At 43.5% G+C, this 25,490-nt stretch overlaps 2 protein-coding genes across 5 annotated transcripts; one reads left to right on the forward strand and one right to left on the reverse strand.

Moving 5' to 3' along the window:
- Positions 1-259: 259 nt before the first annotated feature.
- golgb1 (golgin B1) lies at positions 260-18,519 on the reverse strand. Of its 2 annotated transcripts, XM_035527768.1 has the most exons (21): positions 18,433-18,519; positions 17,691-17,778; positions 16,998-17,168; positions 16,761-16,883; positions 15,592-15,753; positions 15,318-15,440; positions 15,018-15,131; positions 14,012-14,759; positions 13,568-13,650; positions 13,047-13,116; positions 12,095-12,660; positions 7,239-11,986; positions 6,670-7,093; positions 6,085-6,318; positions 4,876-5,703; positions 4,433-4,617; positions 3,892-4,051; positions 3,532-3,617; positions 2,710-2,781; positions 2,082-2,172; positions 260-1,734 (listed from the first exon to the last, which is right to left on the reverse strand). In XM_035527768.1, the coding sequence occupies exons 2-21, from the start codon at positions 17,769-17,771 to the stop codon at positions 1,597-1,599; spliced, it is 9,207 nt and encodes a 3,068-aa protein (XP_035383661.1). In that variant the 5' UTR covers positions 17,772-17,778; positions 18,433-18,519; the 3' UTR covers positions 260-1,596. The 2 variants fall into 2 exon arrangements, with proteins under 2 accessions (XP_035383661.1, XP_035383660.1); XM_035527767.1 differs by having other exon boundaries at positions 7,239-12,660.
- A 150-nt stretch (positions 18,520-18,669) lies between these two features.
- Positions 18,670-24,952, forward strand: guca1a (guanylate cyclase activator 1A). Of its 3 annotated transcripts, none has more exons than XM_035527769.1 (6): positions 18,670-18,915; positions 20,419-20,501; positions 22,016-22,215; positions 23,154-23,303; positions 23,616-23,709; positions 23,958-24,952. In XM_035527769.1, the coding sequence occupies exons 1-6, from the start codon at positions 18,692-18,694 to the stop codon at positions 24,083-24,085; spliced, it is 879 nt and encodes a 292-aa protein (XP_035383662.1). In that variant the 5' UTR covers positions 18,670-18,691; the 3' UTR covers positions 24,086-24,952. The 3 variants fall into 3 exon arrangements, with proteins under 3 accessions (XP_035383662.1, XP_026853442.2, XP_035383663.1); XM_035527770.1 differs by lacking the exon at positions 18,670-18,915 and adding an exon at positions 19,038-19,052; XM_026997641.2 differs by having other exon boundaries at positions 18,834-20,503.
- Positions 24,953-25,490: the final 538 nt, after the last annotated feature.

Raw genomic sequence — 25,490 nt, forward strand, 5'->3', positions numbered from 1 at the left:
GGCCGTGGCCTACATCTGTTCTGTGTACTACCAGTGCTTTATCACGGTAGCAGGCTCTCTGATCGCATCTGCAGCGTGTGACTGACGGCCCAGTCTGTTCTGAGCATCTAATACATATCCTCCTGTGCATAGCCAGCCCGAACCTCCGGCCGGACTGGGACTGTATGTGTCTGGACAGCAATTATAGCTGCAATTATAGAAATAATTATCCAAAAATACACTTTGTTTCCATTTAACAAAAAGTATGTAGAGTCGGATATTTGTCGTCCCTTAAATAAACTTTATTTCCAAAAATATCCCCTACAAATAAGCACAGAAGAGAGGGTAATTTATAATTACACAGGTATAATAAGGAACCCATACAGAACTGTGCTTTAAAAATATCTCCGTAAATAGAGTTAACATCACCACTACATCCAATCCCAGTACAATATTAGCAACACGACATACAGGCTGAGGCTCGGCCCAACCCAGTAGACAGTAGTGGAAGCAGAAAGGGGTTGTTTAAAATGTCAACCATCTCACTATGGACTATGGAAATAATTTTAGTTATATTAACCCTATTTACGGAAACAAAGGAAATGAAATTAGTGTCTGCAAATTTAAAAAAAATAAAATAATAAATCACAGATCTGATTTAAAAGTTGATTTTCATAATATAATAATGTAAACCGAACAAAACCCTAATTTATGGAATGTGCATGGTTTGTATAGTTAGGCTACACAAAGCGTTATGACAAATAAAACCGAGAAGGACCTACATGTGTATTTAAACTATGGTAGTATTGCACCAGGTTGGCAAATGAGTTTGCTGTAAAAACAATCAATACAGAATCACAGAGTTCCGACCGTCCTGATCCCAATGCTGTAACTGCTTACGAGTTCATGTGGTTGCTTTGAGATACAGAAATAAATAGAGAATAGGAGGAAAAAAAGAGACAACAGCTGGTAGTCAGATGGAATGTAGTTGAAACCTCTTTCGCACCAATTCCTAGTAGTGCAAGAGAAAACACAGAGAGAACCGAGTGGACAGGAAGAGATGGAGAAACTGTGCTCCCTAACTAGGACAGAAAAGAACGTGTGCGAATCCAGTTTAAATGCGTTTACTCTGCACCACCAAACCGAACTGCAGTACTTCACATTCCCTCATTAAAAAATGGTAAAGTTAGGCGGCTCTTCCCCAGTGGCTAGCGATCCTTTAATGGCAAGAATAAGCGCAGCAGGATGTAACCGTTTTTAACCAAGCTGGGCACAGCTGATATTGTCAGTGACTATTCTTGCCTAAACAAAGACTGGCTTTGGCAAATTAGCTAAGAAATTGAATCATATAAAAAGTTAAAAAAAAAAAAAAAATTAAAAAAAAAAAAAGTAAAATATAATAAAAAGGTCAGTAACTGTCTATGATTGTAAGATACTGTTTGTTACACACACACACACACACACACACACACACACACACACACACACACACACACACACACACACACACACACACACACACACTCTCTCTCTCTCTCTCTCTCTCTCTCTTTCTCCCCCTCCCTGACAGCTGTTGGGTTCGTTTGGTCTCCAGTACACTCTCTCTGTGTTTTTCTTTTACAGGTAGCCTCCCAAACACAGAAGCAGCAACGCATGTATGGTGAACAGGTAGAGGGCCACCAGCAGAGGAGTGCGTTGGCGGGAACACAGCGCAGCCCGTATCACCCGCGCCAGACCAGGGGCTCCACTCCGGCTCTGGAACCCACAGAGACGCACCGATCACACTCACTAAACGACAGCTCGGCTTCTCTGAGCAAATTACTGGTGAAGAGTTACCCCACACGACAAAATCAAAGCTATGCTATAATTAGGCTACTCATACTGAATACTGAGTCTTCTGCATACAACAATGTGTCATGCACACTAAACTAACATTTAAAAAATAACATAGCATAACAAAAATAAGCCCCCCCACCCCCCGGGAAAAAGCTTTCATAATACTACCAAATTTATGACACTAATTTACATATTAATTCGCCATTTCTTCATTAAGTCAAGAACACAAAGAAAAACTTTGGGGTTAATCCGAGTTTAACACAAACCCGAGTAACAGCGCCCTCTGGTGGCTCAATGAGGACAGCCCTCTCGGAGTCCGTCCTCCTCAGTCCTGAGGACCACTCAGCCTGTGTGTACCTACTCACGATCAAGGAAACACACAGTCAGTACAGGTACAGTGGAAAATCTTGGTCTTGATTCTCTAGCATCACTGCTGGACAAGAAAAAGGGCAGCTGGACAGCTCATGGAATCATAGTTAAAATTAGAGACAAAATATAAAATGATAAAACAGTAAGATGGACAATACTTTTAATTAATTTCACGTTATAAATGAAACATGCTGCACTTAGGAATGACTGGTCTTTGTTCCCAAAACAAGGGGTGATGTTCACAATTTCACTATTTTCTTTTGTATTTATTACATTTTTGCTGATACAATTGTCAAATGGCCCATACTGGTGTTAATGTCTGAGCCAGAAGACTAGTGAAAGACAGAGGTGCATATTTAGGGTCAAAAGTACAAATCCTGCCAAGCATCACCCATCAGCTTTCACTCATTACTTCTCCTTGCTGTCTTGAGCTAAAAGTGGCGGGGACGTTTCGTTTCTGAACCCGAGCCATGCAGCTGTGGAGAAGGGAGCCGGGAAGTAGAATTAAATCTGAGGTGGCCGCACCGTTTGAGGTCATCTTCTGCCGCGGAGAGCTCCTCCTCCACTCTCAGCCTCAGCTCCGTCTCCTCATCCAACCTGACGGAGACAGAGACGGTCAGAGCGCAACTGAGGGTAAGGAGGACACAAAAACCCACAGGACAGTCCTGGCCTGAGAGGGTGCCGTGTCGAGAGTTCTCAGCCTATTCCAGAGCGAGTGTAGCGTTATGTGTTCTCAAACACTTTTCAAACTACTGTCGGAGGTAACCCATATCTAACAAAAAAGTTTTAAAAAAATCTTTTTATTAAAACGAATCACATGTATTAAGAATAACAGAAGACCAAAATAAATACTAGTATGTAAATAAAGCAGTTTACCTCAACTCTTGCTAATTTACACACGTTTATCTATAGGTGAACCCATTTGAGACGGAAGCAGAACACCACATTAGCTCATGGTCTCAGTCTAGTCAGCTTCTGGAATGTTCTTTACTCATGGACCAAAATGTCTGGAATTTGCATCTCAGCGTTTGTGTTTTCTTCCTTGTGTGTCCAATATCTATTCCAGGCATCTTTAAAGTGACTTATTATTGAGTATTTATTTAATTTCATAAATGATAAATGATCAATATCATGACTGAGACCACATATAGGATTAGTTTCTGATCCTTTTCGAGAATCACTAAAACTAAACCAATGCTGTGATGAAGTGAAAAGACCTACAGGATTACACCAATGGTGTTGTCCGTTACCCCTGGGCAGGGAACACAGGCATACCAAATGTCCATCCTGCGATGTGAGGATGGTTTTAGGGAATAAAAATATGTTTTTGTCTTTCTGTATTTTTACCTTCTCTGGAGACGAATGCAGTCACTCTTATAGTCCTCGCTGTGCTCCAGAGGACCTCCGGGAGCACTGTCCACTCCGATACTTCCCTAATTGGAGCAATGACATGCAAACGACGTTGCTTGTGCAGCATAGATTATTCTTTTAAAATAACCAGGATCAAACACCTTCAAGATGCATTTCAATATATGAATGACTCTAATTACACCCGAAGTAGCAAGATGTCATACACATACGTTTAACTGACTCGGACAACTATCCACTCACACTCATCTAACCTAAGAATCATCAACATGGACATTTTGGTTTGTGTTGCCTCATGGCGGCATGTGGTAGGGACGCTGTCGGGTGCGTTCTCCTCACCTGCCTGTACGCTTGCTCCTCGTGGAGTTTCGACCTGGGTGCCCGTGCCTCCTCAAGCAGGGCACGCAGCTGCTGCACCTGTTGCTCGCGCTCTGACAGTGTAGCCAGGGTCTGCTGTTTCAGGAGCTCCACCTGGGCATGCCAGTTACCACGTTCCTGCCTTCAGAGCGCAACAGACAGGGAAGAGCACGGATACTTAAACCCAGCTGCCAAGCTTCCACTACTTAGTGGATTTAGCAGGGAATGAGCTTTACCTGCTGTTTACCTGCTTGTAGCCAACAGCAGCTACAGAAAGGGTTCAGTCGAAGGGTAAAATAAGTAACACAATCTCTTTTTTTTATTGGCAAAACATGATTTGATGAGTATAATTTGTAGAAACAAGATGATTGTGATAAAGTCTGCTTTTGAAAAAGAATTTAAATATTGTTAATGTTTCTATCTCTGAGTTCAAGGAATACATTCATATTCAACAATTTTGCATAAGATCAAAAACATTTTCAAGAGTTCTAACATTGTGGCTACGGAAAAACAAGCTTCCCACCTGAGCATCTCCAGCTCCTGCCGGTCTCTCTCAGTCTGGTCACCTCTCTCCTTCAGCTGCTCCGCCATAGTCTGCTCTCTCTCCCTGGACTTCTGCCGCTCTTCCTGCAGGGCCTGGGTGAGTCTACTCAGCTCTCCGGATCCAAGTATGTCCAGCTCACTGCGCTGTAACTGCAGCTGCTCCAACTGGAGCCGAAGGAAATCAGGGAAAAAAGTTCAAGTTTCAAAGATAAAGTTTCATGGGAATATCAAGAAATGTTACAGGCATGAGACAGTAGATGAGAACCTGACAGACTGTATATCTGAGTGCACAAAGACTATTACGTGGGTTAAAAAATGACTATACAAATAGTACATTACCAAAATATGTTACATTTCCAAGTGCTTTTGACTAAATATTAAGACAGTATTAATGTACTAATGATGGTTTCTGGAGTTAAGTACCAGTCTCTCCCTGTCATTCTGGAGTGCAGAGAGTGCGTTCTTCAGGCTCCACACTTCACCAGTGGAACTGCTAGGGGGCGCTGCCTGATGTCCTACCCGACGAGACTCTTCCAGCTGGGATTGCAGCTCCTTGGCCTCATTGATGGCCTGGTCTCTTGAATCCTGCAGAGAGGCCATGGCCTTCCCAAAGGCCTGGTTCTGAGCTCGGAGCTTGTCTGCCGCCTCCTTCTCTGCTAGCAGCTTCTGCTCCATGTCCATCAGGTCCTTGGCCAGCTCCGCTACCCTCTCCTCGGCCGTCTCGGCCTCGGTCCGCAGCACGCCACCTTCCCAGCGGAGCTCCTTCAACTCCTCGTTGTGAGCCGCCTGGCACTCCCTCTCTGAATCCAGCATCCCTTCCAGGCTGCTGATCTGCTTCTTGGCAGCCTGAAGCTGCTCCCTCAACTTCTCCACCTCTGCACCGGGAGCGTCGCACCCCTCTGACCTGACCACGAGCTGCCCGGCCTGGCTCAAGATCTCGTGCTCCACTGCGGGCACGTTTCGCACTGGGGCCTCTTTTTCCAGTGCCTGAAACTTGGCCTGGGTCTCTACCCTCTCCTTCTCCAGGACCCTGATGCGTTCGAACTGAGCCGAGAGCAGCTGCTTGTGCTGCGAGTCCTTCATAGTGAGGACCTGTTTCAGTTCGTCCCTATAGCCATGCAGCTGTGCCGCCAGCTTGGCGTTCTCAGCGTGGAGGTCGTCACGCTGAGCCAGCATGGCACGGAGCTCCTCCTTCAGACTGTTGTTCTCAGTGGCAGCCTCCTGTATGAGACCATCTTTTTCCATCATAACCTGACACACAAGATGGACAGACTTGATGCATTAAATTTAATCTAAAAATTTTTTTTTTAAAAAAGTCACATTTTGTTCAGAACAGTTTTATATTAGGCTATTCAAATAATAATAACAATAATAATAATAATAATAATAATCAAATAAAACTTATAAAAATAAGTCTTACTTTATGAAACATTTTGCACTGTTTCTGTACTATATGTGTGTGTATTATGTGAACACTGTGGTCAACCGTTGCTGCTATAGTAACTACATTTCCCCTGTGGGATTTCTCAAAAGTTTTGCTCCCGTTATCTCTGCATGTATCCAATATTATTCGGATTAAGCAGGTGTCAGGTCTCAGTCAATCTAATCAAACAAGCTGAGATTATGCCACACCTGGAGGTGTCGCTCCTCTAACTGCTTGTACTCTCCCAGTACCCTGTCACGATCATTCTGAAGCGAGCCCATGGCCTTCGTGAATGTGTCCAGTCGCGCCTTGCTGCAGCTGGCCTCCTCTTCGGCTTTACAAAGTCTCTCGTCGAGGTCCCGCATGGCTGCCCTCCTGTCCTCCAGCTGTCTCTCTGCCTCCTCTGCCCGGCCATCTGCCTCCTTCCTGGCTTCCTCTGCAGCCTAGAGGTGGTACGGTGTCAGACTGTGCTTCAGAACAGAATGTGCTTAACCCAAAAGCATTACGGCACGAACATCCCATGAACTGGTTTCTCACGAAAGCCTCTTCAGTAGTCAAGGCCGTCATGCATTTGCATTAAGCATCCAAGTTAAATAAAAGGGTTTCCCAGTCCCAGTACCGTTTTCCTTTTTCCAACACCTCTGACTCGGTTCATAAAGGTTGCTGTGATTACCTGAGCAGGTAAATTATCTGAATCAGGTATTAAAAAAACCTAAATTGTGCAGTGCAGAGGTGCACTCCAAGATGCTGCTTTAAAACATTTAAACATTTAAAACTTTTTTTAAGGTGAATACCTGAGCCACAGCTTGTTCCTTCTCTCCAAGGAGCTCGACCTCCCTCTTCTCCTTCTCAGACAACTCTACCTGAAGAGTCTCCGTAAGAGTCTTGGAGGTCCGCAAGTCCGTCTCCAGCTGCTCCAGACTCAAGCACAGCCTCCTCTCCTCGGTTTCCCTTTCTTTAATTTCAGCCCTGGCTTGGATAGATTCACTCTGAAGCTTGACCACTGCCTCTTCTAGAGCCTTGGTTCTGTGGCGCAGTCCTTCCGTCTCCACCTCCACGGAGGCGAGTTGGGAGCGTGCCTCGGCCAGAGAGCTTTCTGCCAGAGCCAGTGCCTCCTGCATCTCTTTTCTTTCTTTTTCCAGAGGTTTGAGGATTTCGCTGTGCCTCTTCTCCATCTCTGCCAGTTTTACCTGCAACTGTTCCTCTGCCTTCTGCAACCTGTAAATAGACCAACGATGAAAATGAGATCACATGATTATTATTTTTTTTCTTTTTGACCCTTAAAACAAACAATAATGGGGCACTATTTATATCCAGATATTACTAGACCTAATGGAAAACGCAGGGAACAAACTGAACAAACCTCTCCAGTTCATGCTGAAGTTCCTCCTTGTTTGTGGTCTCTGTCTGAAGTTGCTCAGATAGGACCTTAGCTCGACTCTCAGCCTCCCGCAGTTCAACCTCCTTCCCCTGGAGGGCACTATAGAAACGATTCTCCCACTGCTTAGCTTCATCCAGAACACGATCGCGGTCATTCTGCAGGGAGGACATGGAGCGTGAAAAGCCAGCCAGCCTTGCCAGTGACTCATCCAGGCGTGCCTGCATTTCCTGGGCATATTTGTCTGCAGCCTCTGCAACGTTTCTAGCCTCAAGAGTCGCCTCTTCTTCTCTTTCCCTGTCCCGATAGGCCTGCTCCAGTCTCAACTCCATCTGTTTAAGCTCTGCTCCCAAGCGATACCTTACTTCATCAAGGGTCCTTTCAGCTTCTGCCTTTAACTCAGCCTCATGCTGTTGTGCTGTCTTTTCAGAAGCCGTCTTGTCCGCTAGCGCCTTGCTGGCCTCTCCCTCAGCCATATCCAGCTTCGTTTTAATTGTTGACAACTCTGAGTCCAGCTTTTTTTCCTGCTCCGTGATCTTTGCATTCTCCAGATGCGCTGCCTCAAGCTCACTGCTTAACTCATCTCTACCCAGCAAGAGTGCCTTATTCTCCCTTTCTACCTCACTGATCCTTTCCTGGTACTGGATGCAGTCTTTTTGCATCTGTCGAACCTCCAGCTGCTTCTCCCTCAGAAGCTCCTCGAGCTGACGTGCTCGGCTCTGACTACCTTCTTTAACCCTCTGTGCGGATTTCAGCTTCTGCTCCAGCTCTCTCCGTTTTCCTGCTTCTGCCTCTGCTTCGGCTCTTTCTCGCTGGGCCTGCCTTTTGTCTTCCTCTAGCCTGGATACCCGGTCCCTTTCGCTTACTACCACAGCCTCCAACTCAGCTCGCTCCTGTTCCACTTTTTCCAGTTCCCGCTGTAGGTCTGCAAGGCGAGCTCGCCCATCAGCAGTCTCTTGCTGATAACCTGCAATGCTGCCATTGACCTGAGCTAACTGGTTCATCAGTCTTTCCTCAAGGTCATCCTTCTCAGCCTCCAGGCTTGTGCGAAGCTCCTTAAACTGAGTATCCATTGTCGAGCACTTTTCATTCAACCTCATCTCTCTTTCTACAGACTCCTGAAGATGCTGCCTAACACTGCCCAACTCTGCATTGAGCAAAGATTCCTGTTCAACTCTGGTTCTCTTCTCATCGTCAAGAGCAGCTTGAAGTTCCTTTATCTTGGTCTCTGCATCTTTAAGAGCTACTTCCAATTCATTGAGCTTTTTCTTAGTTTCAGTGTCTGCACTTTCAATCAGCTCAGTCTTAGTTTTCACACTGGAAGCTTCTTGTTTAAGCATGCCTAGCACTGACCCATCTGATTGCTCTTGGAAACATCTTTTATTAGCTATATCTTGTTGGTTTTCACTCAAAACAGGGCTTGACTGCTGAACAACCACTTCCTCCGTAACTACAATTTCAGAGGAGCTCACATCCAGATTTGTATTATTCTTTCTATCCGTTTCCTGAGCCAACTGCTGCTTCAGTTCTCTGGTTTCCTGTTCCAGTGAACTTCGCTTAGCCTCTACAACATCAAAACTAGCTCTCAAAGTTTCAAGTTCTCTTTTAACGTTTTGAAGTTGTTTCAGCTCGTTATCTACTTCTTTGGTCCCTTTCTTCTCCATCTGTTCTCTGAGCTTCTCATTCTCCTCCTCTAGTTCCATTATCTTTTGATGTTTTGCTTTGGCAAACTTCCTCATTTTCTCTTTTATAGCATTGACCTCCTTCTGAGTTTCCTCAGCTAACCTCTCTGCCTCCTGTTTGGCCATCTCATGGCCCCGGGCTTTCGATGCCAATTCCTGCCTCTCCTGACGGGCAGCCTCCAGCACTCGCCTGACACGTTCGGCCTCGTCGCTCACATTTTCGTATGACTTCAGTAGGGTCTCATATTCATCCTTCATGCTTTGAACTTTTTCTTCCCACCGTCTGTTTGCCTGCTCAGCTTCTTCTCTGGCACTCTCTGCTTGATGCTGATATGAATCTTTTTCATTCAGAAGTCCATCCATAGCAAGCTTCAAGCTCTCACAGGTGGCACCAAGACTCTGGTTCTCCAGCAAGCTCCGATCCACCTCTTTAATTAACTTCTCTTTCTCTGCTTTAAGTTTACCAACCTCTGCCTCGCCATGCTCGAGCTTTACTAGCAACTCTGATCTTGCCTTCTCAGCCGCAGCCTGCTCATCCCTTAGAGCCTGGTTCTCTTTGAGAGCTTCCTTTCGCGATACCAATGCGGCTTGTAATTTGCGCTGTAGCTGCTGAAGCTTGGTGACATGGTCTTTTTCCTCCTCTTGCCAATGTGGGATCTCTGCCTCCATCTTCTGACTCCTTTCTTGCTCAGCTGTCAGTCTCTCTTGTAAGGAAGCAATCAGGTCATCTTTCTCCAGCACAGTCTCCTGCATGTTCTGCAGAAGTGTGCTCTGCTCACTCAGTTGCTGGCTGAGGTCAATGATCTCATCATTTTTGGTTTTCAGAAACCGCTTGAACTCTTCCACCTCTGCCTGAAGAGCCGCCACTGGAGACTCAACGTCAGAGATGCTGGTCCTGGCCACAGCTGCAGCCTCCTTCACTTCTGCTCTCAGCATTTCTGCATGGGCTTCTGCTTGCTGACATTTCTCTCTCAGAGCGTTCAGTTCTTCTGAAAGGACATCTATCTGTCTCTCTTTTGCCCTCAATGCCTCAAGCTCTTTGCTGAGCTCCAAGAACTCAGTCTCTTTGACTGACAGAGCACCCTGGCTCTCCTGCAGACGCACCTCTAGGTCCACACAAACAGTGTGTTTAGCTTTTATCTCCTCCTGAAGGGAATTTATCACAGCTGCGTAATCTTCGGATTTAACCTGTGGAAGTTGCTCAGCAGGAAGTTGATCTTTCTGGTTAACATCAGCCTCGGGTGCAGCAAAATCCACCCAGTCCTCCTGGACCCAATCCCCCAACATGGGTTTCTCCAGATTCTCTGACACAGTTGTAGGTTCTTCCTCTGCCTCCACATGATGACTCACTGTACCAGTTTGCTCCTTTGATTCCAAAAGACTTTCTAACTCTCGCAGTTGTTTTAATAGGTCAGATTTCTCTTTGTCTTCAGCTTTGAACCGTTCTAACAGGTTACTGTACTCTTCTTTCTGTTGCTTCATCTGCTCACGATGGTGTCTGTCTTTGTCCTTAGCTTTGCGGAGCGTTTCTTTACGAGAATCCACAGCCTCTTGGAGCTTTTTCTGTGCCATTTCAAGATCAGATTCTAGGATGGTGACCTGTGACTGGAGTCTAGCATTATCGTTCTCAACTTGCCGTATTTGTTGTTCTTTTTGGCTACATGCTTCAGCCTCATCAGTCAGGTGTTGGATTTTAGCATGTGCCTCATAAAGTGCTTGGTTTTGGTTCAGTGTTTTCTGTTCTAGAACAGTCAAAGCTTCTTCTTTGGAATGCAAGATCCTTCTGGTCTCTTGTAACAGTGATTCAAAGTTCTGTTGCCCCTGCTCTCCTTCTCCTTTCTCTGTACCAGGCAGGTCTGCTTCTATATCTCCCTTTTCTTTGGTAGCATCTGACACTTTCTCAAGTTTGGCAATCTTTTTCATCAGCTCCTTTCGCTGTACCAAAGCTGCCTGCAACTTTCGTTTAACATGTTCTCCATCCCTTTTAACGGTATCCATTTCACTAGCCAAGCTCTTGTTCTCCTTGCGCAGAGTGACAAGCTCCTCACTTTCGACAGCTGTTTTATCTTCTTCCACTTTCTGCTGGTCATCCCTGATCTTCTCAATTTCCAAGATCTTCTCTTTTAGCTTTGTTACTTCACTAGATATAACAAACTTTTCCTCACCTGCTTGCAGCAGTTTGGATGTCATGTTGTCACTGAGTTCTACCATCTCTTGCTCTTTCAGGGAAAGACACTGTTGCAAATCCTCTATCTCAGCAATCTTGCCAATGAGAGCAGCTTTAGCCAGGTCAGCTTCCTGAGAGACTTGCTGAATTCTCGCCTCCAGCTTTTCCTCCATTTGAGAAGTAGCTAGTTCTCTGTCCTCCAACTGGGAACCCAACATCCTGACTTGACCTTCTTTCTCAGTAAGGTTTTTCTGGACCTCATCCAGTTGTGTCTGTAGAGCTTGAATCTTCTGATCTTTGGAGCAAACCTCTATCTGAAAGCTCTCTAGTTGCTCTTCCAGGGCTTTCCTCATATCGTTCTGCTTATTTATCTCTGAGGTCATATATTCTGTCTTTTGTTGAATCTCTGCCTGAGCTTCCATCAAATCTCTGTCAAACCTTTGGGCTCTTTCATCCATTTGAGAAGTAGCTAGCTCTCTGTCCTCTAACTGGGAACCCAGCATCATGACTTGACCTTCTTTCTCAGTAAGGTTTTTCTGGACCTCATCCAGTTGTGTCTGTAGGGCTTGAATCTTCTGATCTTTGGAGCAAACCTCTATCTGAAAGCTCTCTAGTTGCTCTTCCAGGACTTTCTTCATATCGTTCTGCTTATTTATCTCTGAGGTCAGATGTTCTGTCTCTCGTCGAATCTCTGCTTGAGCTTCCATCAAATCTTTTTCAAACCGTTGGGCTCTTTCCTCTGTCTCATCCTTAACAACTGTCAGTGATATTAACTCCTCTTGTAGTAGGTGAACCTTGTCCTGAGAGGTAGAAGCCAAATCCTTCAGTTGCTGAAGTTCAGTCAGTAGTTCACTGTATCTTTTCTGGAGCTCCTCTGCCAGGATCTGTGCAAAAGCGTGACCGGAGCTAGAATCAGTATTCATCAAGTTTGCATCCTGCTTGGCAATTTGTACTTGTACCGTTTCACGGACAACTATAGTTGATGACTGTACCTCAGCCATAGAGCATGTAGGTGTAACCTGATCTTCAGAAGTCTCCTCCCAGGACTGTGTGGAAAGCTTCAGAGCACCAAAATCTTGAACTTGTGGAGGCCACTCCTGTCCTCCATCTGCATTAACAGCTTCCAAAATTGTCCAGCTACTATGGGCAACTTCAGAGTCACTGCTGGTTACCATCTCATCGGAAGAAACTCCCTTTAATTCCCCAGGGGACTCTGGCTGTGGTTCAGTAATCTCAGAGGTACTCTCATTGTCAGCACAGGACAGAACAGGAGTAGGTTCAGCAGGAGACTCTACTGCAATGAGTGTTCTGTCTTCCTCAGGACTATCTTCAAGACCAAGGAGCACTCCAGAACTTTCAAATATGCCAGTAATATTTTCAGTAATTCCACAGTCTGCATTTCCTACTTCTGACATTTTGAGGCTGCGCTGCTCATTAAATGCTAGCTTTTCCCTGAGATCAGTAATTTCCTTCTCCTTCTCTGCCAGCTGGTGCTCCAGAGCCAGTAACTTCTCAGCATGCAATGCGTTATCTGAACTGTGTCCATCTGTGCCTTCAGCTGGGAAAACAGAGGAATCAAATGGCATCAAACCATCATAGCATTAGTTCATCAGCTGGGGAAACTGAGAAAGTTATCACTTCTAAAATACACAAGATTTTCTAATATATTTATTTCTAAGATAAACCATCATTACATTGTTATATCAATTTATTCTGCAAACATGAAAACGTGTAAGAAATTTGTGCAAAATTTATTTTTCTATACTTTTTGACCAGTAAATGTCCACAAGGCAACGACAAAGAAATTAATCACTAAAAATGAATCAACAGTCATACAAAGCTGTTTTAGCAGAAAACTACAAAAAGGAAAAGATTATGTCAGAGTGCACATTGCAGGTCAGGTCACAACTCTAAGGCAAACACTGAAGTGCGTAGAGCACGCACCTTTGTTAGCCTTGTCCAAATCCCTCCCAAACAGGTCAGCCTCCTCGTCACCCAGTGACTCATCCGTAACCTGGGAAACAGAAGTCTGTTACGCTCAGAATACACCTAGTATAGCAGAGCATCTCTCTTGCTTGATGAGTTACAACCATAGCTAATAATAGCAGACGATGCTATTCTGTATCATGACTAACACTGCACTGCAAAAAATGTCAAAATGTCCAACAAAAAAAAAAAAAAAACAGTAGTCAGTTATGACTGAGCCACTGACTTAAAAAAAAAAAAAAAAAAAAAAAAAAAAAAAATCAACCAGAGATGTACAATAAAAAGACCTTGGGCTTAAATTACACCTACATTTCACATGCAGCTGAACTTTCAGAAAACAATCTTGGTGTTAATTCAGCACTAGACAAGTACACGCATACAAAGGATTTGTGAGAGCACAAATGTGAATGGCTTCCTAGGCAGCGCTTCTCAGAGTTCCCACTGAGACATTAGTCATCATTCTTCTGCCATCCACTCACCTGAAGCTTGCCAAGTTGCCGCTCAAGTTGCCGTATCCTGGCAACTGCCTCCTCTCCCTCTGCAGTGCTTTGATCAAGTTGTCCTTTTAAAAGTATTTTTTTGTACAAATTTCATCATTACATGTTGATTATTTGCAACAAATCCAATTTGTCATATGATGAGCATGTTGTACCAATCTGACTAAGGTTCAAATATCTATTTTTATTACCCTGATAACAGGATTAAGTCAAAATCATCTTAAAGAATGTCATGTTAATAAACTGTGCAATGCTTCGCAATCAAGGTATAACTGTTCAAGAAGAAACCAAGGACTATCATAATCAGTAGGGATTATCTGACAATGGTGTCATTTGCATAGGAGCCGCTCAATCTCCTAAACCACCGTGAGTCTGTTCTTGCCTACCTATTTTCTGAAGAAATCATTCAGTGAGTTGTCCATTTACCTTTCAGCATCTCTAGGGTCAAAGTAATCTGAGACATGCTTGCTTCCCTCTCCTCCTGATGCACTCTCAGATTTCTTAGTTGGGCTTCCAAGACCGGCAGCACCTCTGCAAGGTCGTCGGGGATGGCCGCGTGGCCTTGGCTTCCCTCATCACCTTTGGTCAGAGAATGAAGCCCTTTCCACAACATTTCCAGAGCCTGCTTGGCCTGACGCCCAGCTTCCCGCTCCTCTTTGCCAGTATCCAGGCTTTCTCTAAAGGCAACGAGCTCCATCTCCAGTTGTGCCAACTCATCTCTTTTGTTCTTCAATGCTTCGTCCTTCTCCTTCTCCACTGCATGGAGCTTCTCCTGCAAATTGTGGAGCTCTCCTCTGTAACTTTCGACCTCAGCCTCCAGCTTCTTCTTCACCTCCTTTCTGTGCTTCTCAGAAGCTTCCAGGCTCGCTCTTAAGCTGGTTAGCTCAGCCTCGGTGCTGGTCTCAATTTCTTTCCCTCTCTCTGCACTCTCTCCCTTTTCCCTCGTCACAGCTTCTAGCTTTGCTCTTGCTTCATCCAGTTCAGAGCTCCTCCTAACAAGCTCTGCTTCTAGTGCACTGATGGCCTGCTCTCTCTCCTTCTCAGAAGCCTCCAGACTGGCTCTCAGGGTTCTGAGCTGCTCCTCAGCATGGCTGGCCACTTGCTGCCTCTCTTCTCCAAACTTGTGGGCTTCTCCGAGCTCCTGCTCCATCTGTCTGAACTGGGCGGTCAAGATCTACATAAAGGAAAGATAATCAATCATTCCGAACAGCAGTAACAACAGTGATTCAGTCAAACCAAGCTGTATTAGGGTTAAAAACAAACAAACAAACTTTGCACTGTCTGTTTCAATTTATAAGTTTAAGAAAGGGAGAAAGAAAAGGTTTACTCTTAATTGTCTTTGGCAAAACTGAAGTTTAACAGTCTTAGAAGCAACTATCTGTGTTTAGGTTAGCACTTCTTGATAGAGCATCTTCACAGAGCATCTTTATACCTGTTTCTGCTGGTCTGCACTATTAAGCTCCTGCTGTAACATCTCCAGGACTTGTGAGCGAGAGTGCAAAGCCTCCTCCAGCTCCTCAATCCGATGTTCGGATATACGCAGAGCCTTTGGACCAACAAACAAACTTTACACTTCAATATACGGAGCTGGGGAGATAAATGCCTGATAAAAAACAGACATGACAGACCAGAGCCAAAAGAGAAGGCGTACGAGGCTTCCCTTTAGACAACATCAGTACAGTTTGCTGGCTGCAGAAGGGAGCGTTCTGTTTTAGTAACAAATAAACGTTACCTGCTGGAGCTCCCCGCTGTTTGAAGCCTGGCTAGTGACGCAAAGCAGCTCCTCTTCATGCTTTAGGATTTGTTCCTGAAACCGCACATCTTTGTCCCTGATCACAGCCTGAAGAAGTTGCACCTGGGTCAGAAACATTAGAACAGAGGTATCCAAATCTAGTCCTGTATTTCTTTTAAGCATAGATGACTGAACATTTAATTGGTTGGCCAGAGCGCATTTATTAGATCTCTGTCATTTGTCTTCCATGTGGGGGTCTGAGTCTGGGATGTACCTGTTCTGTGTAGTACTCCTCCTTTTCTTTTAGACATTGCTCAGCCGCCCCGAGCTCTTCTCTTAGGCTTCGTGTTGACAACTCTTCCTGACTCAGCTTCTGTTTCAGCTGTTGGAGCTCTTCCTCCAATCCTGCAGGCACTGTGAAGGAGCTTTCCGAACTCTGAACACACACATGCGGCTGGGGAAATCAGACTTGCCCATCATATCATATTGGAATGGTGCTGAGAGCTAGTGAGAATAATTTCAGTTATTTAAATTCAAAATAACTTCTTGATTATCTTACTAAATTGAGCTGCTTGTTGGCCGAATCAAAGGCCTGAACTCATCAATCATTATGTTCCACCAATTTGTTAGAACAATCTATGTGCAAATGAGTGAAGCTGGAATTTCTGTCTGAAAGTGTATGCATATCACTTTGGGCCAGTCAATGGAGGATCTGTCTGTCTGGACACAGCAGCCTAGCACTTAAAACCCCATGTACGCCAGTCCAACATTCTCCAGCAAACAACCAGCTCCATCAGTGCACTCCCCCAGGGGTCGGTGGTTTCCGATTGAGAGTACATTGTGCAGAAATTGGCTGCCGTTTCTCATCAGGTGTGCGAGTGTGTGTAACAATTGATATCTGTCCTTGAGTTTGAGAAAGGCGCTGAATAATTTTAATGGTGATTTCTAGCTTTATAATATTCTAGAAAAAGAACTGGCAAGCCAAATAAATGAGTATGAAAATGGGAGAACATTCTAGTGACTTTCCAAGAATCTTAAATTTGGCACATTAACTAATCATTTGGGGTTTGCTGGGGTTCATTTCCATGAATGCTAGATCATTTTGTTCTGGGCATTACATTGGCCCACTGGTACTATAACACTGCTGTTTTCAGTTCCTTCTGAAGTATGACAACTGCATTTAGAATATCTATCTGTTAACTAATAAAACATTAATCTTTTAAAACCTTGGAATAATGATTCTAGTAGTTTATTTTAAAATTGATAAGATGTGTTTAGAGGAGCCATGTCTCTCCTGGGTATGAAAACTAAAAACCAACAGTAACCTAAACAAGCATGTCCGGATACTGTAACGGCATTTATGTAGACAAACCGGATTGAATGTCTGAGCCACTATGACTAACTATTTTGTTAGGAGCCTTAATAAAGTGCAGATTTAGGTACCTGACTGGTGTTCAATCCCTCCTGTCCTTTCAGCTCAGTGATTTGTTTATTTAAAGCAGCCATCTTGGCCTTTGCCTGCAGCTTCAGTTTAGTGAACTTGACTTCTCCCAGTTCCCTTTCATCCTATAAGACCAAACCCACACAAATATGCACACCCATGCATGATCAACCATGACTTGTCAAAAGAAATAAATAAGTACAGCAGACGAACTGTAAGAATTTTTGCCACGTCCTGACCTTGAGTTGTTTCTCAGCACTGGCAAGCTGGCCGTCCTTCTCTCTAATCAGCTCCTTCAGCTGCACAACTAGCTGCTCTGTCTGGGCCAGACGTTCAAGAACCTCCTCAGAGGGACTCGGGCCATCTAAGGAGGCTTCTGGCCCAGACAGGGGCTGAGGCACCAGACCATCCTGCCCCGAAAACAAAAGTGAACGATCTTGCATTGCATGGTTCGTTTAAAAAAGAAAAGCAACAACTTCATCACGTTATAAGACAGTATGTCAAAGTGCATGGTATGAAGAGAATATCAGACAGACCAAAACAAGTCAGCCTGACAAGCGAGCATTAAAGAATTCTGCAAAGTTAGAGACCGAGTGTCAATGAAGTGGAAAAGTGAAAAATTCTTTCATCTTTCTTAATGATGACTTCCCGATCGACTGGATGAGGGATACTGGATATGGCCTGGGTACAAATCCTACATTGTTCCATTGCTTAGTGCCGTTTATTTGATGATAAAAGCAACACACCTTGTTTGTAAAGGAGAACAAAAAGCCACACCATTGTTTCTATTGTGGCAGAACACATTACATACCATCACTGGTAGTCTCTCACCAAATTTAACTGCTGACAGACTTTTAAGTGTCTGAGAGTTTAATTACAGTGGCTCACACGGCTATCTGCATAAGGGTTATTGCACAGGTACAGCGACTTACCTGGGGCTCACCATCCGGATGCTCCTCCCCGGATAGCTCCTGAAGGACAGAGGTCACTCCTTGGGTCAGCCGGCTGAACATGGCTGACCTGCAAGTCAAAGAAAATCACACAGCTCGCCAACACAGCCTCAGAAAAGCCCACTGTACTTAACAATAAACCGACTTACTTTCTTCAGCGATTCTATGAGTGTTTATAATAAAATAATTTAAGCTTTTCCCTTGGGTGTCAAGTCTGCATTTACAACTCGGCAGTTTTCTTTTTGGCTCGTAAATTAATCCGAATATTACGTGAGGGTAATTTCTAATCTCTTCCTAAGGGGGTGTGTGCTTCCGCGACCCAAAAACCTGTGCAAAATCGCCCTTCGTGCGTAGCACAATGTAAAAAAAAAAAAAAAACAATTCCGAAGAAAGACGGAGATGCACGAACAGCGCCCCGACACACGACTGCGGCTGCGTCGCTTCCTCTACACAACAGCGAAAGATTTTTCATCTTCGGCTACCCCAGGCTGAAACGAAATAAACTGATGGTCGACACGGCGGATGTATGGCTTCACTTACAGGCGCGCTGGTCGAGACCGGATGCATAAAGTGGCCGAAATGAGCGGTTTAAGGGGAAACGAGCTAGCCGGAGCTGCTCCGTAAACATCTAAGAGGGTGATGACACGGCATCGCACATGCGGGCCGCGTAACTACACACACCGGGCACGGCGAACTTCTGCACTTCAGCGAGTGTAAAACCAACCTGTACGAGTCCTCCGCGATCGAGACCTGTCGCTATTGCTCTGTTGGGCTAGCTAGCCAATTTCGCATCGGACATTTCTGAGCAAGAGCCACATCACCAAAACATCCCGGAAACACAAACTTGCAGAGCGACGATAGGACCGTGCAGGCAAGGGAGCGTCGACAAAGTACAGCACTCGTTTCTAAAAGCGTAGAGTCCAACCGGTCAGGGACCTCGGCTAATACATAGCCTCATATTTCGGGCTGTTGGAATTCACACGATGATCCAAAATCGAGTGGGAGGACATGATTTAAAAGTGAACGTGATTGTCAACTACTGGAGGCAGATGGGTCGCAGTTTTCTTTTGCTCGCCCACTACACGGGACTGTTCGCGAGTTTTGTGCGCCGCTCCGTGGGATGCGTCGTGCAGGTGGTGAAGTGGACGTCGCTCGTTGCGCGGTGCACAGTGGCAGCCTTTGAGTCTATACGCAGGACACTGAACAGGTGGGGCAGAAGAAGGACTGGAGATGCCACGGGCATGCACAGCTGCAGAGACGCCGAGTGAAGCGAGTGCGGGACCCGCCTTTTAAACGCGTTGCATATTGAGGGAAAAAATGGGACGGGGAGTCGTGGGGACCATTGTAGGTAAAAGCATAAAGGCGCGATATCAGTCGGGGATGGTGTGTAATAGGTGTTTAACCGTCACGTACTTGTGCTCTGTCGCATCACCATAAGTTGTTGCACTTTGACAATTTGTTTACTAATTGGGCTTTCAGTGCTTGTTTTACAGTGTTGAATGAAACCAAACTGCCAGTTTCCAGGCACATCAGTCCCAGATGTTAAAGGAAAGCATTCAGAGAAGCTTAGGTTCACCCAAGCTGCACTGGAACCGCTGTTTCATACAGACATATAATTTAGACGAGATAATACTAGGTATATATTTAATTCTGTATCCTAACCAGGATTCAGGATTATTAAATAATTACATTTTGAGATATGGTGAACTAGATATTTTAGCAGCTAAATATATTATAAACGGTCACTTAATACGATAGTCCACAACAGACTTCCCTTTTAAATTACATGCCAGTACCAATCAGAGTCTTATTACAGCTGCTAGGTGCTCCAGATGTTACTAGTGCATGCACTTGCACATCTCTTGCACCTGTACTGATGTTGTAAGTGTACAAGTACAGACTGCAGACAAACTTGCCATGCATTGTACCCATTCCTCTGTGGTCAGGTTATGACCACACAACCATTGCTGAGCTTAAATGATTTCAGCAGGGGCCATTCCTAGCACAGCAGGGACACAGACACTGTAGTTGGGGTTGTGCTGGTACAACCGTATCAGGTATAGCAGTGTTGCTGGAGTTCCTCCAGATCAGTGCCCCTACTGCTTTCACTGTGGTTTATTACTTAATACTCAACACCAATCCAAGGTTCACAAACCAAATTCCAACTAAAGAGTTAACACATATCAGATATTGCATGGTATAAAATGGGCTATAACCTTTAACTGTACACCTACAAAGTAAGTAAGTCAGTGAGTGCATGTAAACATCTTTTTTTTTCCTGTGTGCTAAAACAAAACAGTTCATGACTTAAATAATTTGCAGACACCTAAATATAATTTATATTGTCAATTAATGTAGTAGGAAGACAAAGAATTATATTAAATTCTATTCAAATTTCCTTTAAACTTTCGGGGCCATACTAATCAGTGTATGATTTCAAGGGATACTGTCCCAGTGTTTAGAGACTTGATATTGTTATGAACCCCAGGAACAACCATCAGCCCCGCACGGCCATGCCCACACGCACACACCCTCGATCTGACTCACCGGAATTCTAGCACAGACCTGATTCCCATTCCCCTCATTACCATCCCCTTTATGAGCTTCCCTTACCTGTGCACACGTTGCTAAGTATTGTTCCCATGTGGTGTACCGAGCGTTTCCTCATCCTATATGTTTTCCTGGTTACCGATTCCTGCTTGCCTTCTAGACTTCATCTCCTGCCTGACCCTCGGATACTTCCTGAACGCTACCCTGTACATCAACCTCAGACTGACCTGACTACGCTTAACCGTGTTAGTAAACCGTTGTTACTAAACCAAACAATCTGTTTGATTGCAAAAAGAAACCTCTGCAACTGGATCCACTTCAACGTGTGTGCAATCATTACAGATATTGCTTGTCCTGCCTGGATGTCTGGATTTTGGTTATATGCTGACAGATGTGTTATACAATCCTTAAGTTTTTGTTGGGTTTTTTTGTTTGTTTGTTTTTTTTTCATTTTTTCCTTATATTGTTACTATGTACAGTTAATATGAAAAGAATCTCTTAGGTGGAAGATGTTTTAAACTCTTGGAAAATTTGAAAACAGGAAAATAAGGACAGAGAAGTGTTTGTATACAGTGAGACAATGTGTATATTGGGTCTTAATGTGTCTTGTGTTTTATATGTAATAGTGATAATCCCAAATATTAGGGATTATCACTGTTCTATATGTAATGGTGATAATACAATGTATTTACTATAGCATTTCAATCTGATGATAAGACACTAAAGTGGCAGCACTGTTTGCTTATATAATTATATGTACAGGCTTATATAGCAAACAGAATTTCTGTCCGTGATCTGCTACGGAAAATTTGTGATGAACTGCAAAGTTCTTTAACAGACTAAATAGGTCTAATTTCTTCATTACCTAGATCTGAATGTGGCTCAGCACACTACAGTTTTGACACATTCCTAGTTTTATTAGTTTTATTATGCACAAAACCATGCCTTGATCAAACCTGAGGTGAATACAAAATTTGGATTAAAAATGTATGCCTGAGAATTTATAATTGATTAGTATTTGCATTTATGCCTGCAATTTACACTCAGGTGCATCACCTGATGAGGACGCTGATGTTCTGATCAGTGGTTTACATTGCTTGGATAAATCCCATTTCAGATTTGATTTAACAAAGCATTTCTGTATGACGACATATGCCTGTGCTTGATTAATAGGGTGCCCAGACTACCCACTATATTCAATTACTGTACAGCCACAAATGCAAAGTGCATTGTAAATATCAGTGAACATGTTAAACTTTAAATAAGCTCATTTATTTAATGTTTTTGTACATTTGTGTATGTGTTACATTTAGAAAGAAACATCCTATTAAATTATTTGATTACGACTAAATTAAAATATAAGGGGAAAGCCCGAGATGTTTTTCCAAGATTTTTTTCCAGGGTGTTGTTCCTTGGGCGAACTTATTAGTTAACAAAGGGTGATTCAGGTACATTTCTGATGCGAATGACTGACTAATTGGGTCTAGGGCAAGCAGGTCAGTCTGGTGGTCAGTTTCAGCAGCAGACAGTCCAACCCGGGCCATCCCTGAGCTCCTAAGTCCCTAAGCCAGAGCAAGGTGGGGTCACATGGGGCAGACTGATGGGGTGGTTATAAAAAGCGCGCCCGTGCCCTCTCCATATCCCAGTCACGAGCCTTTGAGACGCAAAGAAATCACCTGCACAGCAGACCGTCAGGGCTTTGGAAGAAGGAGCGTGGACTACAGAGCCTCTGACACGTCTCTCTCTCCTGACTCCAGCGATGGGCAATGCTAACAGCTGCACTGTGGATGACCTGCAAGCCGTTGAGATGCATCTGTGGTACAAGAAGTTCATGACGGAGTGCCCATCAGGACAACTCACACTGCACGAGTTCAAACAGTTCTTCGGACTTCGCGGGCTGGACTCGGAGGCCGACGCCTACATCGAACGGATGTTCTGCACCTTTGACATGAACAAGGTAAAAGCAGTGTTTGAAAAGAATTATAAAACAAAGATCATCTTTAAAGTTATTACACTAAACACTCTCTCTCTCTCATTTAAAATGGTTTTAACACTAGGATTTTGGGAAATTGGGTCTATGAAATCTCTCAAAAAAACATAAGGAAAAAAGTTTTCAGTAATGTATGTGTAGAATTAGGGTTCACCCTAACCCTGTCAAGTACAGTACATACAGTACACATAATTTCAGCCTCATTGTTAAGTATTGCTTTATTTTTCATCCCTTTAATTCTGTTATACTTATTAAATCAAACATCAGCTTATTGCGTAATTTTCATGTTTGTGTTCATGTTTATGCAGATGGCATTCTCCAAGGTCTGGTTAAGGTCATGTATGATCCAGTGGCTACATCTTATTACTGAGCAATATGCTTCAGATATGTTCTTAGGACTGGACAGTCAGAGTGAGGGTATGTGGTTATTGAAACATGCGGTCAGATGGGATTCACGTTTATGCCAAAGCACAACAACGAAGTCCGTTTTAATCTCAGGATCAGACATAAACTCTTTTCTCATGTTATCTGGTGCTATAAAAGGCACCTCCTGTCCATTATGATTACACTGAGTCATACTAACAGGTGAATTATGAGATTACCTTGAGGATTAAGACGCACAGATAATCAGATATAAATAGGTCCTAAATAGGTTAAGACTGACTACCCTTCCCTGCAAGAAAGAATTCAAACATTTTGTTATGAGTTGCATTTTGTTATGAGATCTCAGATGCAGTTACCAAACTACGGTCTTGCCTGCTCAGTGTTCTGCCTGCTCTAACACGATTTGAGTTACAAAGTTCATGACTACAGCCTGATGTATCAAAAAAACACTTCCTCTGTGTTCCTGATGTGAACGTCCAGTGGGATGGGGAACTTTGTTTACGGGGTCGTTTCCGTGCCAGGATGGCTACGTGGACTTCATGGAGTATGTGGCAGCCTTGAGTCTGGTGATGCGAGGCAAGATGGAGCACAAACTGCGTTGGTACTTCAGACTCTATGATGCTGATGGCAACGGCTGCATAGACAGGCACGAACTGCTCCACATCATAAAGGTGACAGCAGATGTTGGAGAACATGGCTGGTGCAAGAAAGAACTGAACAGCACGACTGTTTTAAAGACATAATATTATTTGGATTGTCCTTTAGAGAAATCATGTCTTGAAACTCATTTTAGACCGTATATCCTCAGTAGGTTTATGGTTAGAATTATGGTTAAAACATAAAATTCACGTTAGGTATTGGGTTAAAGGTGAGGAAAGACTAAAGGGGAAAAGAATTGTTAGATGTTATCCATCTACGAACGGTCTATAGAAGGCCACGTGAGTACAAGGCTACCAAAGGCATTTTCTTCACTTCGTTCTCAGGCTATTCGGGCCATTAATGGAAAAGAGGAGCAGAACCTGAGTGCAGAAGAGTTCACGAACCTTGTGTTTGACCGGATCGATATCAATGGTGATGGTACGTGCAAACAGCTGACCCATGTCAAAACTGTAGGAGTCACACAAAAGTCCAGTAACAGTTCATTACTGATTAAAGAAAAGTTAAACATGACACAGCAGCGATGAATAAACACCTAAAGGGTAGTGTAGACTGCAGGAAATATATTACCTCAGAGTTAATTCAGCACTAATGGTGGAAATTCTGTGTTTAAAAAAAAAAAGCGCTAAAGGAATTGCTATCATGCCTGTCTGCCTTGCCCTGAACAGGGGAGCTGTCTTTGGAGGAGTTTGTGGAAGGAGCACGTAGTGATGAGGACTTCATGGAGGTGATGATAAAGAGTTTGGATCTCAGTCACATTGTGGCCATGATCCACAAACGCAGACGCAGCATATAGTCGCACACACGCATGAATGAACAGAGAATGAGTGTTGAATTAACACTGTTAACACTGTTAGTGTTGAATTTTGTTCAATTAATGCATGAATGAGTGTTGAATTAACTACTTTAGTGTTGAATTCATTCATTCTTAATGCTCAATCTTTGTGTCCAACTAAACTTCATATAAACAATGTACATGTTCATTTAACACTGGGGTTCTTGCTATACCCCTTCTCCCAGACCCTAGGTCTCCTATATGCACACTGGTCAGGATCCGCAATTATTAAACCAAACAACACTGTCAAATAATAGTGTAACTTACACAAATCAAGGAATTACAGGCTTGTAATCCTTTGTAGTTTTCAAATGAGACACAAAAAGAGAATGTAGCCAAACCAAGCTGGGGAAAATTCAAGTGCTGGCAATGGGTGTCAATCCCACTCCAAACTCCCTATCAGTTTCACAGAAAATAACCCACTACATCCGAATATGGTGAATCAGATATTGTTTAAATGGAAGTGTGAGTATGTCTCAGATCCCACCCACTTTTAATTATTGTTTTTGATTATTGCTAATTGCACTTGTTTTATAAATCATTAGAAAGAACCTCCAGTCAGGAATGTTCACTTCTGTAATGATTCAAGTTATGTATATGCTGAGAGTTATGTATATGCTGTTATGTTAGTTATGTATATGCTGAGAGTTATGTATATGCTGACTGTAGAGATTTCTACCATTTTATAATGTGTGTTAGCATCTTGTACATGTACTTGTAAAGGTGCAAGATGGTGAGTTTGAGCATTTTCTTTTAATAAAAAAAATTGCTTCAATATCCCTTTATTATAGATGTGCTAAATCTTGTGCCTTCTGTAATAGGACTGCAGTCTATATTGTTTTATTCATGCTTTGTATATCCATAATAAAAGTCCATCAATACACTCTATGCTGTGTTTCTATAGTTCTTTTCTAAACAAACAAATTAAAAATAAATCTAATTGCACAATCCCCCAGAGATTCTATTTTATGTGCCTATGCCCTCATCTGTTCGTTACTCTATTATATTAGGTTGTGGGAAAAGATGAGTCAAGTTTTGAAACCTTTTTAGCTCGTACCTCAGTTTCTATGACAACCACATTAAATCTCAGATGTGTGAATCAAACTGCTGCTGACGTCAAACTGCCACTCCAAAAGAAAAAAAAAAACTGAAGAAAGCTGTAAAACAGAGTGAATAAGCAAGTGAATATTCATAACCTTAACAGCAGTAAGTAAACTCTAACGGAGGAGCTCCAGCCCCCGAGAGCCACGTGTTTGCCCTGATTCAACACATCTGCTTCTACTCAGCAGGTGATTATTAAGATCCCTCATGAACTGAACTGCGTTAGTGCAGCATAAACACTAAACTCTTTAAGTACCTTAGTTTG

The sequence above is a fragment of the Electrophorus electricus genome, chromosome 7 (assembly GCF_013358815.1).
Source record: "Electrophorus electricus isolate fEleEle1 chromosome 7, fEleEle1.pri, whole genome shotgun sequence".
In the NCBI taxonomy this organism is placed as follows: Eukaryota; Metazoa; Chordata; class Actinopteri; order Gymnotiformes; family Gymnotidae; genus Electrophorus; species Electrophorus electricus.